Source organism: Mesoplodon densirostris, chromosome 13 (genome assembly GCF_025265405.1).
Source record: "Mesoplodon densirostris isolate mMesDen1 chromosome 13, mMesDen1 primary haplotype, whole genome shotgun sequence".
In the NCBI taxonomy this organism is placed as follows: domain Eukaryota; kingdom Metazoa; phylum Chordata; class Mammalia; order Artiodactyla; family Ziphiidae; genus Mesoplodon; species Mesoplodon densirostris.
The window spans coordinates 56038592-56053469 of NC_082673.1; the positions used below are offsets into that span (position 1 = coordinate 56038592).

At 38.9% G+C, this 14878-nt stretch overlaps 2 protein-coding genes across 5 annotated transcripts in view; one reads left to right on the forward strand and one right to left on the reverse strand.

The window, feature by feature from the left end:
• Window positions 1-4408: 4408 nt before the first annotated feature.
• Window positions 4409-12439, reverse strand: RIDA (reactive intermediate imine deaminase A homolog). Its single transcript, XM_060116109.1, has 6 exons — window positions 12249-12439; window positions 9889-9994; window positions 8270-8324; window positions 6894-6962; window positions 5925-5980; window positions 4409-4975 (listed from the first exon to the last, which is right to left on the reverse strand). The coding sequence occupies exons 1-6, from the start codon at window positions 12311-12313 to the stop codon at window positions 4913-4915; spliced, it is 414 nt and encodes a 137-aa protein (XP_059972092.1). The 5' UTR covers window positions 12314-12439; the 3' UTR covers window positions 4409-4912.
• Window positions 12440-12527: 88 nt separating this feature from the next.
• The window catches only part of POP1 (POP1 homolog, ribonuclease P/MRP subunit), a 36707-nt gene continuing 34356 nt past the window's right edge, over window positions 12528-14878 (forward strand). For all 4 annotated transcript variants that reach the window (XM_060116175.1, XM_060116179.1, XM_060116177.1 and 1 more), the window contains exon 1: window positions 12528-12611. The gene's annotated coding sequence lies outside the window, so the exon portion shown is untranslated. The remainder of the gene's footprint in view (window positions 12612-14878) is intronic.

A 14878-nucleotide genomic window follows, 5' to 3' on the forward strand; every position in this document is an offset into this window, starting at 1 on the left:
CTTTCTTACTTTAAAAAATTGTGGTAAAATATAGATAACAAAATTTACCATTTTAACTGTTTTTAAGTGTACAATTCAGTGGCACTAAATACATTCACAATGCTGTGCAACCATCCCAATTATTTCCAAAACTCTTCCATCTCTTCCAACATAAACTGTAACCCATTAAGCAATAGCTCCTCATAGCTTGCTACTCCCAACCCCTGGTAAGTTCTAATCTATTTTCTGTCCCTATGATATATATTTCCCTAGTATATAATTTACTTGCTTTGTTTGTGTAAATTCCCTGAGGGCAAGAATTTTAGGCTGTTTATTGCGGAAATCACGGCACATGACAATATCTGGCTTATTAAGTATTTGTGGAAAGAAGGAAGGAAGGAAAGAAGGAAGGGAGGAAGGGCTTTTAGCAAAGTAGGTCTAGAAGGAAATTTTCTTGATCTAATAAAAGGGATATATAAAAAACAATAGTGGGGCTTCCCTGGTGACACAGTGGTTAAGAATCCGCCTGCCAATGCAGGGAACACGGGTTTGAGCCCTGGTTTGGGAAGATCCCACATGCTGAGGAGCAACTAAGCCCTCGAGCCACAACTACTGAAGCCTGCGCGCCTAGAGCCCGTGCTCTGCAACAAGAGAAGCCACTACAATGAGAAGCCTGCGCACTGCAACAAAGAGTAGGCCTTGCTCCCCGCAACTAGAGAAAGGCCGCGCGCAGCAACGAAGACCCAACACAGCCAAAAATAAATAAATAAATTTATTAAAAGAAAACCAATAGGAAGCATCATACTCAATGGTGACATGTCAAAGACATTCCTTTAAAAACAAATAACAATGCAAATATGATTTCATTTTCGTTTCAGCTCAGAGACTTAAAATATTTCAATGATTCAAACATTTGATAACAGAAGAAAGAAGAAATGATAAATGCAAAATTCAGGTTTCCTCTGAGATGGGAGGGAAGGGGACATCCGGATTGGAGCATCATATCTGGTCTTATATAGCAGTAAGAGTGTTCTTTTTCTCAAACTGTGTGGTAGGAACGTGGGTGGTCAACATTCTTTTGTATCTGCTTGGTATTAGATGTTTAACATTTTTTTAAACCATAATATTGAGTGAAAACAAGTCAGACAAATATATTCTGTATTTTACTAATATAAAATTTAAAATCAGGCCAAACTAAATGATCTTCACTTCTTATTTGAATGCATAACTTCTAAATGGCAAAACTATAAAGACAAGCAAGAACAATTCATATAAAATTTAGGACTGTAGTTACCTTTGGCAGAAGTGAGGGTAATGGCTTATGCAGGGCTCCCAGAGTATTGGTGATGTTCCTTTCTTGGGCTGGATTTGGTACGTAGATGTTCATTTTATTATTGTTTAAACCATGGATATAAATTACATAGCTTCTTTGATAAGTGTGAAGTGGTGGATAATAAACCAGTTTTGATGGGTAACATAAACTCAGGTACTGTCCTAGACAAATTTCATCACCTGCCAACATTTTTCCAAGCACACTTTGCAGGGGGTGTTTGTCACCTGCTGATTTTCCCAAGTCTTTTTTTAAAAAATTTATTTATTTATTTATTTATGATTTATTTATTTTTGGCTTCATTGGGTCTTCGTTGCTGCGCGTGGGCTTTTTCTAGTTGCGGTGAGACGGGGCTACTCTTCGTTGCAGTACACAGACTTCGGACTCTTAAACACTGTGCTGCCAGGGAAGCCCTTTCCTAAGTCTTTATATTTTTAGGCAATAGCAGTTAACTATGAGCAACATGTTTTAACTGAAAGGGAAAAGACCTTTCACTTAACAGTCTACCACAGACTGCATTACTACAGTCCTTAAAAAAAAAGGTTTAAATTTTCTAGGGCATTTGTATGTACAAAGAGTACCCAAATACTCCTCCTCCCCACTGCACAGTTTCCCCAATTATTAACCTCTTTAATTAGTGTGGTACCTTTGTTTCAATTGATGAACACCGACACATTATTATTAACTAAAGCCCCTAGTTTACATGAGGGTTCACTCTTTGAGCTTTACATTCTATGGTTGATAAACGCATGATATGTATCTACCATTACAGTATCATACATAGTAGTTTCACCGCCCTAAACATCTCCTGTGCTTCACCTGTTGATCCCTCCCCTACTTCCTCTGCCACCCTGGCAACCACTGATCTTTTTACTGTCTCCATAGTTTTGCCTTTCCCAGAATGTCACATAGTTGGAATCATACAGTATGTTATCTTCTTAGGTTGGCTTCTTTCATTTAGTAACGTGCATCTAAGATTCCTCATGTCTTTTTGTGGCTTGATAGCTTATTTTTCTTTTTTGGCTGTGCCACACAGCTTATAGGATCTCAGTTCCCCAACCAGGGACTGAACCCAGTCCATGGCAGTGAAAGTGCCCAATCCTAACCACTAGACCGCCAGGGAATTCCCTCATTTCTTTTTATTGCCAAATAACAGAAAGGTTTCTATCATTATCATCATAGCTATGTGCCAGGCATTATTCTAAGTGCTCTATACATATTAACTTATTTAAACCTTACAACTTTATAAGGTAGGTACTAGTAATATCCCCATTTTACAGATGAAACAAAGGAGATATTTTACAGAAGAAACAGAGCAGAGAGCTTAAGTAACTAGCCCAAAGTTACAAAGCTAATAAGTGGTGGAATAGAATTTGAAATCAACAGTTTGGCTCCAGAGCCTACACCCTTGACTACTGTACTGTACTGCTTCATGTAAAAATGTCTAAAATAATTTTCAGGGCCTAATCTTGTTTATCAACTAACTCATAGTGCTATACTCCCCAACTCTACCTCCTTGAAGAATCCTCATCCTTATCTTTTATGTCAATAAATTTAAGTATGTAAATAGCAGAAACTTTTCCATCTAGCACATTATTCTATACGATAATTATTAAATACTGATGAATAGTGACAGATTTTTGATCCTTTGCTGTATGCTAGACACTGCTAAGTACTTTCCATATACATTATCTTATTTAATCCTTACAACATCCCTTTGAGAAGGTGCAATTATTATCTCTCAGGAAACTGAGACTTAAAGAGGTTAAATAACTAGCTCAAGATCATACAGCTAATAAGCGGTAGATCTGGGCCTTGAATCCCGTTAGAATTACTCCAAAGTCTGTGCTCTTAAACTCGTTATTGACTGGGCGATTTGTGCAGAAACTAACTCCTATGGCCGGTGATTTGTTATTAAGTGATATTGGTATGTCTCTCTGTCAATAACATTCGGGTAACAAAAGACATTAATACATCTCTAGTCAATGTGTTATAACTGCTCTTCCCAAGTGCTTCTGATATTATCTTTTGGTTTACCAAACTTTTCAAATTAGCATGACATTTCTCAATTAACCTCAAATAAATAGGTATATGTAAAATGTTATGTGTGTATGTAAGAATGTTACAGCAGCATTGATATGATAATTTTGCAAATATGGAATTGTTTGGATCAATGGTTAAATCACCTAAGGTATATTTACACAAAAGATGACTCCGCAACAGCTTTAAAAATGAGGTAGATCAATAGGTAGTTACATGGAAGACCTTCAAGACAAGAAGAAAGCAATCTGTAGAATAATATATACAGTAAAGCTCCATTTATGTAAACAAGCCAAAACCAAACTAGATGATTAAGTATATAACGAATAGAAAACTATCTGCTGGTTACACTCAAAACTCTTAGCAGTGGTCATCTTTGGGGAGGTAAGTGGAATGGCCAGTGAGTGAGGGGGACTTTTACTTTTTTTTTTTTAAATTTATTTATATATTTATTTTTCGCCGCATTGGGTCTTCGTTGCTGCGTGCAGGCTTTCTCTAGTTGCGGCGAGCGGGGGCTGCTCTTTGTTGCGGTGTGCGGGCTTCTTATTGCAGTGGCTTCTCTTGTTGTGGTGCACGGGCTTTAGGTGCATGGGCTCCAGTAGTTGTGGCTCGCGGGCTCAGTAGTTGTGGCTCGGGCTCTAGAGCGCAGGCTCTAGTAGTTGTGATGCACGGGCTTAGTTGCTCCGCAGCATGTGGGATCTTCCCGGACCAGGGATCGAACCCATGTCCCCTGCATTGGAAGGTGGATCCTTAACCACTGTGCCACCAGGGAAGTCCTGGGACTTTTACTTTTTAATCTACATAATTCTGTGTTGGAATTTATTCTACAACAAGGAGGTATTCATGTAGTAGTTTCTAAAAATGTTAAAAGACTTTAAAGAACAAACACAAAATGGTTATACATAGCCTTATTACCAGTGTAAAAATGTAAAGCCAGAAGTAAGCTTTGAGAAAAAAAGTTGGAATTTAAACTTCATATTTCCCCCACCTTTATTTAGTGTATACATTAAACTTTAAAAAAAATAAATGAACAGAATCACACAAAGGAAAATTTGCATGTTATTTTATTTCCATTAGAAAAATATTATCTATATAAAATTTGGTCCAGTTTCTTCTCCTTTACCTCTACCATTCAAACTTAAATGCTTTAATTTTACTCAAGTAAAAGCAGAATCATGTATCTGACATGAGAACTAAATAGTTCACACCATTAAATTAATAGAGTTTAATTGAAGTAGGTGTGCTCTTTATTATTTCTCAGGAATAGTAACTCATCTTTTCTACATGCTATTTCCCATTACTTTTATTTTTCTGAGTAACTATGTAATGTGTGTCTCTTTTCCCACATCTAGTAATGAGTGTTAAAGAAGTGTAATTTATAACATCAGTAACTAGATTCATCATTAATCTTCAACTCATGTTCAATTCCCCTTATTATATGGTATTTCCATCATAACTTCAGATATTTCAGTCAACCTTACACTTTCCAACAAATACTGTAAAAATTAAGATGTTAATTTAAAAACATTATTAAAATTCCAGACTAAATAACACTGGGCCCACTTAGAGCGAAGCTGTCACGAGAGGTCCTTGGACAGCTACTGCTTCAATCTCAACACGGCCTCCCTGTCAGGAAAATAATGAATAAATTAAGAGAGCACCATAATACCTACTAAAAACATATGCAATTTTTAACATATGCATTTTTTAACATTAAACTTATCAAAGAAGTAAAGGAGGGGGCACATGCACCAAGAGTCTACAGTAGGCCAGGTTATCATGCTCAATGTGTTCGTCTATGTTAGCTCATGGGATTCCCACAGCAGCTCTATTATCAGGGGTTCTCTCAATGCAGGGGATTGATACACTGTAGCTTAGAAAGGTTGTTTAACCCATCCCAGGACATAAAACTAAACAGCAAGGTTCAAACCCATGTCTTATAACTCCAAGTTCGGAGCTCCTTCCATCACATTCTATACCTTAATAAATTTGATGATACTGATCATTCCAAGTAACAAAAAAACCACTCATAGAAGATAAATTTCTTTAGTGGAAAATTGCCAGAAGTCCATAAGAGCTGCTTCTTTATAGGTAGAAATACTGTGCTGCTAAGGGGCACAGGAAGAGCTTCTAGTTCGACTAGAATACCAAAGCAGGAATGGTGAGAAATCTATGAGCCACTGGTTTTCAGATGACTTTTTCTAGTAGAAGGTCTACTGTTTTTTTGTTTTTTGTTTTTGTTTTGGCCATGCTGCGTGGTTTGCGGGCTTAGTTCCCCAACCAAGGATCAGACCAAGGATCAAACCTGGGCCCTTGGCAGTGAAAGCACAGAGTCCTAACCAGTGGACCGACCGCTAGGGAATTCCCTAGATTTTTTATTATATGATAGAAAAGTAAAATTTTTACTGCAGAACTCACAGACCTGGCTCAATTTATAGTCTCTAAGTAACAGTAAAACAATATAGCTGCTGTTTTACTTTTTCTCACAATTTAAGTACTCTGATTCTGTTGTGTTCATGTCCATGTGTGGCCTTGATTTTTAATTTTCTTAATTTTAAGACAAATGTGTACTTACTTTGGGCAAAGCAGCAACCTGGTAAGCAGCTCTTGCAGGAAAACTACTCTGGAAATCTAAATTTAAAAGAATTTCAGTTTAGTTTTCAGATACTATGCTGAAACTCAACACTGCAGGAACAAGAATCTGGTAAGTGCTTCAGATATGTGTCAGTTCTTAGATATAAGCAACGTGGAAAAAAAGAAGCTCATATTTATATTTGATAAAATATTTTGCCATGATTCCCATGATGTTTAATATTTTAAAAAATATCTTAGTTTTCTGGGGAAAAAAATGAAAATACTCACATACTCTGACACTTTGATCTTGTTTGACATGAAGGAGGTTGTTTTTAAAGTGATAATTATAAGTGATGATGCCTTTTCCGTGTTATATCTTTGTCTTATCTCACCAGGTGGTAGGGATATTCATTTTCCCCACTAGGACAGCAATGTTAATAATAACAGATAACACTTACTGAGTGTTTACAACGTGCCAGCATCTGTTCTAACATGTTTACATGTTGTATTAACTCATTTAAAATTCCAACAACCTTATAAGGTTTTATCCCCATTTTGCATATGAGGAAACCAAGGCACAGAAATATTAACTAACCAGCTAATGATTCTGAGAGAGTAGAACAGAGGTGGTGGCTAAACCTTATCACAGCGATAATAAATACAATCTATGTGTTGAAAAATGATTAGGAGGGCTTAGAAAGCCTGAGGAGGGTAACAAAATTAAGCTTTAGGGAAATGGATTTGTCCGGTTGTAGTATGTTATTCTAGGGAATGCAATAGAAATATCTTGGATGTTTTCATTGGGGGGACACTGTGTATTTCTAATCAGGCTATTAATTCTTTTAGGACAGGATCTATGACCATTTCTTTAGCATCTCCCAACATTCCTAATTCATAATGGACACTTATTAAGGTTAATAGATATATTTCTCTTTAAAATGGAAAATAGTAATAAAGCCAAATTACTTACATTGTTTGTAGATGTCATTGACAGTACTGAAGTCGTTTATGTCAGCCAGCAAAACAGTTGTTTTTACCACTAGGAGATATATACATTGTCATTAGGTTTATTTAGTTATTTGGTCTGATCCAAAACATTACTAAAAAAAACAGTACTGATGAAATAAGATTCATATTTTAAAGCAAGACAAGAAAAATTTAAAGATAAAAATTTTTTCTCTGCCCATTTAGTCCTCCTCTCTCCCCTCTAGTGTGCAGTGTGCATCTGCACTGAGCATTAGCCGGACCCCTCCAACAACAGAAATTCCTGCCCAACCATAAAGTTCAGTTGTTCTTCTGCTGGTGCCAGCCATGTAACCCCTTAGATCATAACATTACTTACTTATGACCTTACTAATGTCACTAGCTATATTACTTGTGTTCTGCCTATTTTACAAGATTATTGTTTCTTGCATTTTCAAATGTGATTGAGCCTCCAATAAAAATAATAACTACAGGACTTGAAATTATTCACCTAAAATATAGTTTACAGGATCAATGATTATAATAGTGTAACTCTAGATATGGGAAGAAGCAACAAGAGAGAATCATTTCCTGGCTTTTGGCTACTATTAACAGAGCTTTAGCCCAGTAATAGCACATTGAGTGGCATATTAATGAAATCCTCGCCTGACCTGGGAATGAGCATTTCTAGGACCACGGGACAAACTGGTCACCAAATGCCTCCCAAACCTTGGCTGAAATTAAGATTGAAAGAGGGGATTGTAAAGTAAGACTGTTGCCCACCATCCAGTTCTACAAGAATCAAGTCATTAGCCACTGCAGTCGCTGACCTACAATACATTGAGAAAGGAATTCAGGGAAAAGATCAGGATAAGGCACTTTGTGCTCTGGGAAAACTGGCAGAACCGGCCCTCAGATATTTTCGGGAGAAAATTTTATGAACCTAGTTTTTCACATATTCCCAATACTAAGAGAAGCACTAAAACCATTAACTAAGATATCCGTTCCTCGCGAACAGCAGTAACCTTCTACCAAGATGTGTGCCATTTTGATTGCATGTATCCCTTTGTCAAAATCATATATATTCTGGCCTTTCCCCTTACCTCTTTCGAACAGTCTTCTGATCTTTCTGTAAGTCTGTCAGGTTATAATCCTCAGGCTGGGTCAAATAAAAGTTTCCATTTTTTTCTTAGATTGACTAATGATTAATTTTTCATTGATATTATGTATATGGCTCTGGACTGTCTTGATTAAAATGGGACTGAAATTAAACCAACTTCAAATAACAAAGATATGGCATGACATATTACTGGACGCCATGTGTTCTTCAAAAAGACCAAAGAAATATCAAACAGAAATGTGAAATAATATCAAGTTGCTCACCATTCGTGAAGTCACAGCCTGCTGCTTTCAGAATTTCACCCATGTTTGTAAGAGCCTGTGAACCGAGGTAAGAAAGGCCTAAGGCACTGATGCTACATTGAAGCTTTAATTCAATTCAATTAACCATCTTTACTAATATCTCCTTAAATAGCCTATGTTGCAGAAAAATCTCCCTTTTCTAGGAAATTCTACTCTTTGTAGGCCACCTCTATACAAGTGAATTGTTTCTTGGCTTTCTTTAATGGAATGAATCTTTCTGAAATACAGTGAGAAGTTGCCTCCTTTTGTGAGGAAAAAGACTGAAGTCTCTTCCTCAGTGCTAGAATGGTGAAATTCTCAGCCAATGTCCACTAAGCTAAAACAGAAATTATTACTGGGTCTCCTAATTCCATATCACTCTGAGGATAAGTATGAGCTAGTAAGCATTAAAACCTGTTTTCTTTAAAGCAATATTTGATTTTAAAAAGGTTTTTTTCCTTTTTCTCAAAAAACAATAGTAGTAAATTGTGTACATGTTTGATATTCTGGGCTTTGGAAAAACATTAGTTTTTCACCCTGTCCTTAATTTATTATTTTTCAATTCATTCTTCCACTTTGATTGGTCACATTATAATAGTTGATGATTTAAAAAAATTAATCTTCTAAACAGGTAATACATACATATGACAAAAAATTCAAAAGTTATAAAAAAGCATATACAGTGAAAAGATGTCTTCCACCCTTACTCCCCCTCCCCAGTTTCCTTCATCAAAGGTAACCACTGTTTCTAGTCTCTTGTATATCCTTCCAGAGACAGTCAATGCTTGTACCAACATAAATGTATGTATCCTTAGACACACACACAGAGGGTAGCTTATTGTGCATGCTGTTCTGCATCTTGGTTTTATTTTATCATATAATAATTTATCTTGGAGATCTTTCCATATGAATTTAGTTGTACAGATGTAGCATGATTTATTTAACTAGTTCCTCATGGATGGACATTTGGATTGTTTTCTATCTTTGGATATTACAAATGACTCAGTGAATGTATTAAATTATAATTTAATTCCATTTATTGGATTAGAATTATATCCCCCATTCTTATTTAAAAAAACATACTGCATGTAACCTTTGATATTTCTCTTTCTAACAAAATGTTGACTTTTACTTTTGTGGTGGTGGATTTTTTTTTTTTTTTTTTGCAGGTCATTGGCCCTGATAAAACAATTTCCCAACCCATGTGGAAGTGGCAAGATGTTTTCAATAATTCAGGGTTTTTCCCTCCCATTTTACTGAAATATAATCGACATATAACATTTATTAGCTTTAGGTATATAACATGATGATTTGATACTTGTATATACTGTGAAATCATTACCACAATAAGTTTAGTTGATATCCAATAATTCAGGTTTAAGGTCAACTTGGAAAGTAAAATCTCTTTTTTTTTGGGTGTTAAATGATTCATCACATTTCCCACTTTCTACTGACGTAAAACTGTCTTAAGTCAACCAGTAACTTAAAAAGTACTTATCTGATTATCTCTATAATAAACAAACCAGCCAAATGGATTCTTAATACTCCTCAATATTAAGAAGGAGTAGAGAAGGGAACTTCAAATGTGGAAAATGACTCACTTGTTTAGCCTCTTCTGCCACCCCTCCTGGCACAAGCTGTCCACTTGCAGGATCCATGCCTAGCTGTCCTGAAATGTAAATGGTCCTGTCGACTAACACAGCCTGACTGCAATGAACAGAAATCCAGGATATACGTAAAACATAAATATAAACTGTAAAACTCAATGCTAAAAGATTTCTTTGCTAAGACACAAAAAGAGCAAAATGTAAAATTAAAAAATTGATAATTGGACTTCATTGAAATTAAAACCTTTTGCTTACTGAAAGACATCTTTAAGAAAATGAAAGCCCAAGTCACGGATTGGGAGAAAATATCTGCAAAACACATATTTAACAAAGGACTTGTATTCAGAATATATAAAGAACTCTTACAACTCAATAATATAAAGACAACTCAGTAAAAAATCGGCAAGTGATCTGAACAGACACTTCACTAAAGAAGACATACAAAAAGTGAAGGAGTAATGCAAACCAAAGCCACACTTATGATGCCATCACACACAGTAAAGCATCATTGATAGTAACAAGTATTGATGAGGATGTGGAGAAACTGGAACCTTCATACTTTGTTGGTGCAAATGCAAAATAGTACACACACTCTGGAAAACAGTTTGGCAGTTTCTTAAAAATTTAAACAGGGAATTCCCTGGTGGTCCACTGGTTAGGATGCGCTTTCACTGCAGAGGGCCCTGGTTCAGCCCCTGTTGGGGAAACTAATATCCCGCAAACTGCGAGGCTCAGCCAAAAAAAAAAAACAAACCACCACATACACATAACATACAACCCAGCGACTTCTTTCTTAGACAACTACTCAAAAGAAATATGTCCGAAAACTTCACATGGATATTCAGAACAGCATTATTCATGATAGCAAAAAGGAAAAAAATAAAATAAAAAACACCCACGGATAGATCCAACTAAAGACTACATATTATTTGATTCTACCTATATAAAATTCTAGAAAAAACAAACAAAAAAAGCAGCAGAAAGTAGATTAGTGGCTGCCTGGGGTCAGGGGTAGGGGTGGGAATTGAACACAAACGGGTATGAGGGATTGTTTTTGCAAGGGGGGGTGGTTTGTGGGGGTGATGTAAATGTTCAAAAACTTGATTGTGGCAGTAGGTGCATGACTCGATACATTTACCCAAACTCATGGAACTCTACACTTAAAATGGTGAATTTTGTATGTAACTTATACCTCAATAAAGCTGTAAAACAAGCAAAAGAAAGCAATGCCAAGAGCACTCTTAAGAAAATAAGTAATTAGACAAGGTTAATCACTGCTGAAGGGTCAATTAAGGATCCACCTGTGAGGGTACACTTTTCTGCCAAGTGCTTATTTTCGGAACTGATTATTTCTGTAATGAGGATACTAAATATCAGAATTAGGATAAGGTCTCAAAAAAAAGCGTAAGCTACACTGAGACCTGAAAGAGAGCCAAACACATCAACTTTAAGGGCAATTTATTCGTTTTTGGATAAAGAAAGCCCCGCCATTGTTTCTCTTAACTGTGATAAAAGATATACATCAAACATAAAATTTACCATTTTAGGGACTTCCCTCGTGGCGCAGTGGTTAAGAATCCACCTGTCAATGCAGGGGACACGGGTTCGATCCCTGGTCCGGGAAGATCCCACATGTCGTGGAGCAACTAAGCCCGTGCGCCACAACTACTGAGCCTGCGCTCTAGAGCCCGTGAGCCACAACTAGTGAAGCCCGCGCGTCTAGAGCCCGTGCTCAGCAACGAGAGAAGCCACCGCGATGAGAAGCCCGCGCACCGCAACGAAGAGTAGCCCCTGCTCGCCACAACTAGAGAAAGCCCGCGCGCAGCAACGAAGACCCAACACAGCCATAAATAAATAAATAAATTTATATTAAATTTTTTTTTACCATTTTAACCGTTTTAAGGTACACAATGTTTAAACTTTTTTGATAAAGAAAACAATATCAATTTAAATTTAGAAGTAAAATTTGTTTTACCCCATTTCACGGTTATTTAGAAAACAAGATATTCTCATTTCTAAATTTCTAGTTCCCTATAGTTTTTTTTCCAACATGCTCCCAACTTTCCTATCTTTCATTTCATGGCATTTCCCCTGATTTGCAGACCGTTATCTTTTTTCTTTATAATTTAAAATACAAAATTGATAATTTTATAACACGTAGTGGGTCTCTCGGTGGGCTTCCCGCTTTCCCGCGTTCCGTTTCCGGGTGCAGCATGTTGCATGAGGTTGCCCGGTGAACCCCGAAGGCCCCCCGCAGCTCGGACCCGGACTGGCCCAAGCCCCTAACTTCTGACCCCACAACCTCCGACCCCACAGGCCCCGCGTCCTTCTCAGCTCCCACAGGCCTCCTGTACCTGTAGGGACCAATGGCCGCTGGGGCTTTCGCGGTGCTGATCACCTTTCTGATCAAAGACGACATGGCTAATCCTTTTTCCTTGCCGCCCCTCGGAGACAACTACCACGTAGGCTGCTTCTACTCCTGTCTCACGGGTCTGAAAAGCTGGGGCTAGAATCCCTGTTTTAAAGAGTCCCTGGTTGGCGGGGGAGGGGGGTTCGCTCGGCATTCTGGGAGTTGTAGTTTCCGTACGACTCCGAGCCACGTGGAGGCCGCAGTCACAGTGGCGCATGCGCCCTCCAGCTCTCTCGCTGCGCATGTCGCGCCGGGGACTGTGGTAGAGCATTGTCATCCTGACCCGGGACCACGGAGCGTCTGGCAGGTAGGTCGTGAGGGACTGGCGTCCGCCAGCGTTCGCAAGTATGGGGGAGTGTGTGTGGCGGTCCCCACCGGCGCCCCAGTATTGGCCGGGCTCCCCTCCGATTCTCTCCCTCACACCCAGCTGACCTACTCTTCTCTTGCTGCCTGCGCAGGGGCCCCTCTCCCTGCCTGGCACCTCTTTCTGTTACCCAAGAACTGGGTTCACGTCTTGGTGGATGTCAAGACAAACAAAACTAAACAAAACCAAAAAAACCAACCAAGACAAAGATCAGGAGAAGGAAGGATTTATTACTTGCTGCAAGTAAGGAGAACACCGGGAATCTTTCCCAAAGCAGTATCTCCCCAACAGAAAAATTGGGGAAGTTTTAAGCTAAGGATACATGCATATTCATGAAGGGGCTCCAGCAGAAGGGAATTCAGCATTAAATTGTGGCAAAGGTCAACAGAGTCCAAGCTTTAGTTGAAACCTCCAGGGTCATAAGAAAGGTCAACATCATCGTAGGTTTGGTTCTGTTGATCTGGTGATTGAGTGCTCGAGGGGGTTCAGATTCTGCAAAACAGCTCAAGAAAGGGCTTCAGGCTAATCTTGTCATGGAAATAGAAATGGGAGTTTACAACTGATTTTTACTATTGTTACTTCTCTTGCCTGATAGCTCTGTCTTTTGTTCTTTAGTTCCATTAAGATCACTATTACTGAGACCTGTTTAAAGGCGAGCATTGTGGTCAGGCTTAGATCACAAAATGGCTTGGGCCAAAAATGGCTTCTCTTATGTCAAGAAATTCATGCCTGCTTCTCTTTCTCCGGGGACCCCCTACTTCATCTACTTACATTTCAGCCCCTGTGACCGAGCCCACTGTGTCTGTCATTTCTCTGCATTGCACCTCCGGGCAGAGGCCGTCCTGGGAGCAGGCTTGCACATCCTAAAGGAATAAGATGGGTCATTGAGGGGACCACGCTGAGACCTGGGCATTGTTCAGCTACCCCCTCCCATGCTCCCTTCTCTGGGAGAGCTCCCCAAGATTTTCAAGGTGTCTCTGCGTTCCCTTTCTATCTCAGCAGAAGCCTAGTGACTGGGATCTGATTTCAGGTAGGAGATTATAGGTCTTGGTCCAGTAAATGGCCCCAGAGCTGTTCTCTTGGCAGATATTCGGTCATGCTGTATCAGAAGCGGTGGCACTTGGCTAAATATTTTTTACTGTTAATATACGCATTATAGGCACGTTTCACTCCATTTATGCGTGCACATGTACATTCAACAAATATATATATTGAGTCCCTGCTTTGTGCAAGACTACGTCCTGGAGATGCAGCAGTGAAAAAGACTGGCAAAATCCCTGCCCTACTCTGCTTCTGAAACGGAATATAAGAAAATCCTCGTTATTCCCTCTCATCTTGTTCTACATACTGCTAAGGTTTTGGCTTTCCAACTTCTGGCTTTTTCATTGGTTTAGAGTTGTGGCCTCCCCTTGCCTACTCAGTTTTATCCCCTTCTACTGTCTCTTCCCATTCTAGTCTAGTTATCCAGCATCCTCACTTCTGAATTCACAAAGCAGATTCCTGAATACTTTCTTCCCTAAGTTCCAACTAGTGAAATCCTATTTTCTCATTGACTTTTCCTGCAGATTCACAGATTCACATTTCTTTCCCTTATCCAGTTTCCTATTGTGCTATACTGCAAAATTTAGTCTCTTATTATATGTGGTCTTATTCTTTAAGTTTTTTTTAAAATTTATTTTATTTTTATTTACTTATTTTTGGCTGCGTTGGGTCTGTTGCTGCGCACGGGCTTTCTCTAGTTGTGGCTAACAGGGGCTACTCTTCGTTGCGGTGCGCGGGCTTCTCATTGCGGTGGCTTCTCCTGTTGCGGAGCACAGGCTCTAGGCATGTGGGCTTCAGTAGTTGTGGCACACGGCCCCAGTAGTTCTGTCCTGCGGGCTCTAGAGCTCAGGCTCAGTAGTTGTGACGCGTGGGCTTAGTTGCTCCGTGGCATGTAGGATCTTTCTGGACCAGGGCACGAACCCGTGTCCCCTGCATTGGCAGGCGGATTCTTAACCACTGCGCCACCAGGGAAGTCCCTAAGTTTTCTTTGTTTTAAAAATAGTGAATAGAGCCAGACTGCCTGGTTAGAATCCCAATACAACCACAAGCTTCGTGTGACCTCTCTGTGCTACAGTTTCTTCATTTATGAAATGAGGATAGTGCTAGTTTCCCTCATGGAGTTGTGAGACTAGATGAGTGAGGCATGGGGAATAGTGCCTGACACAGGA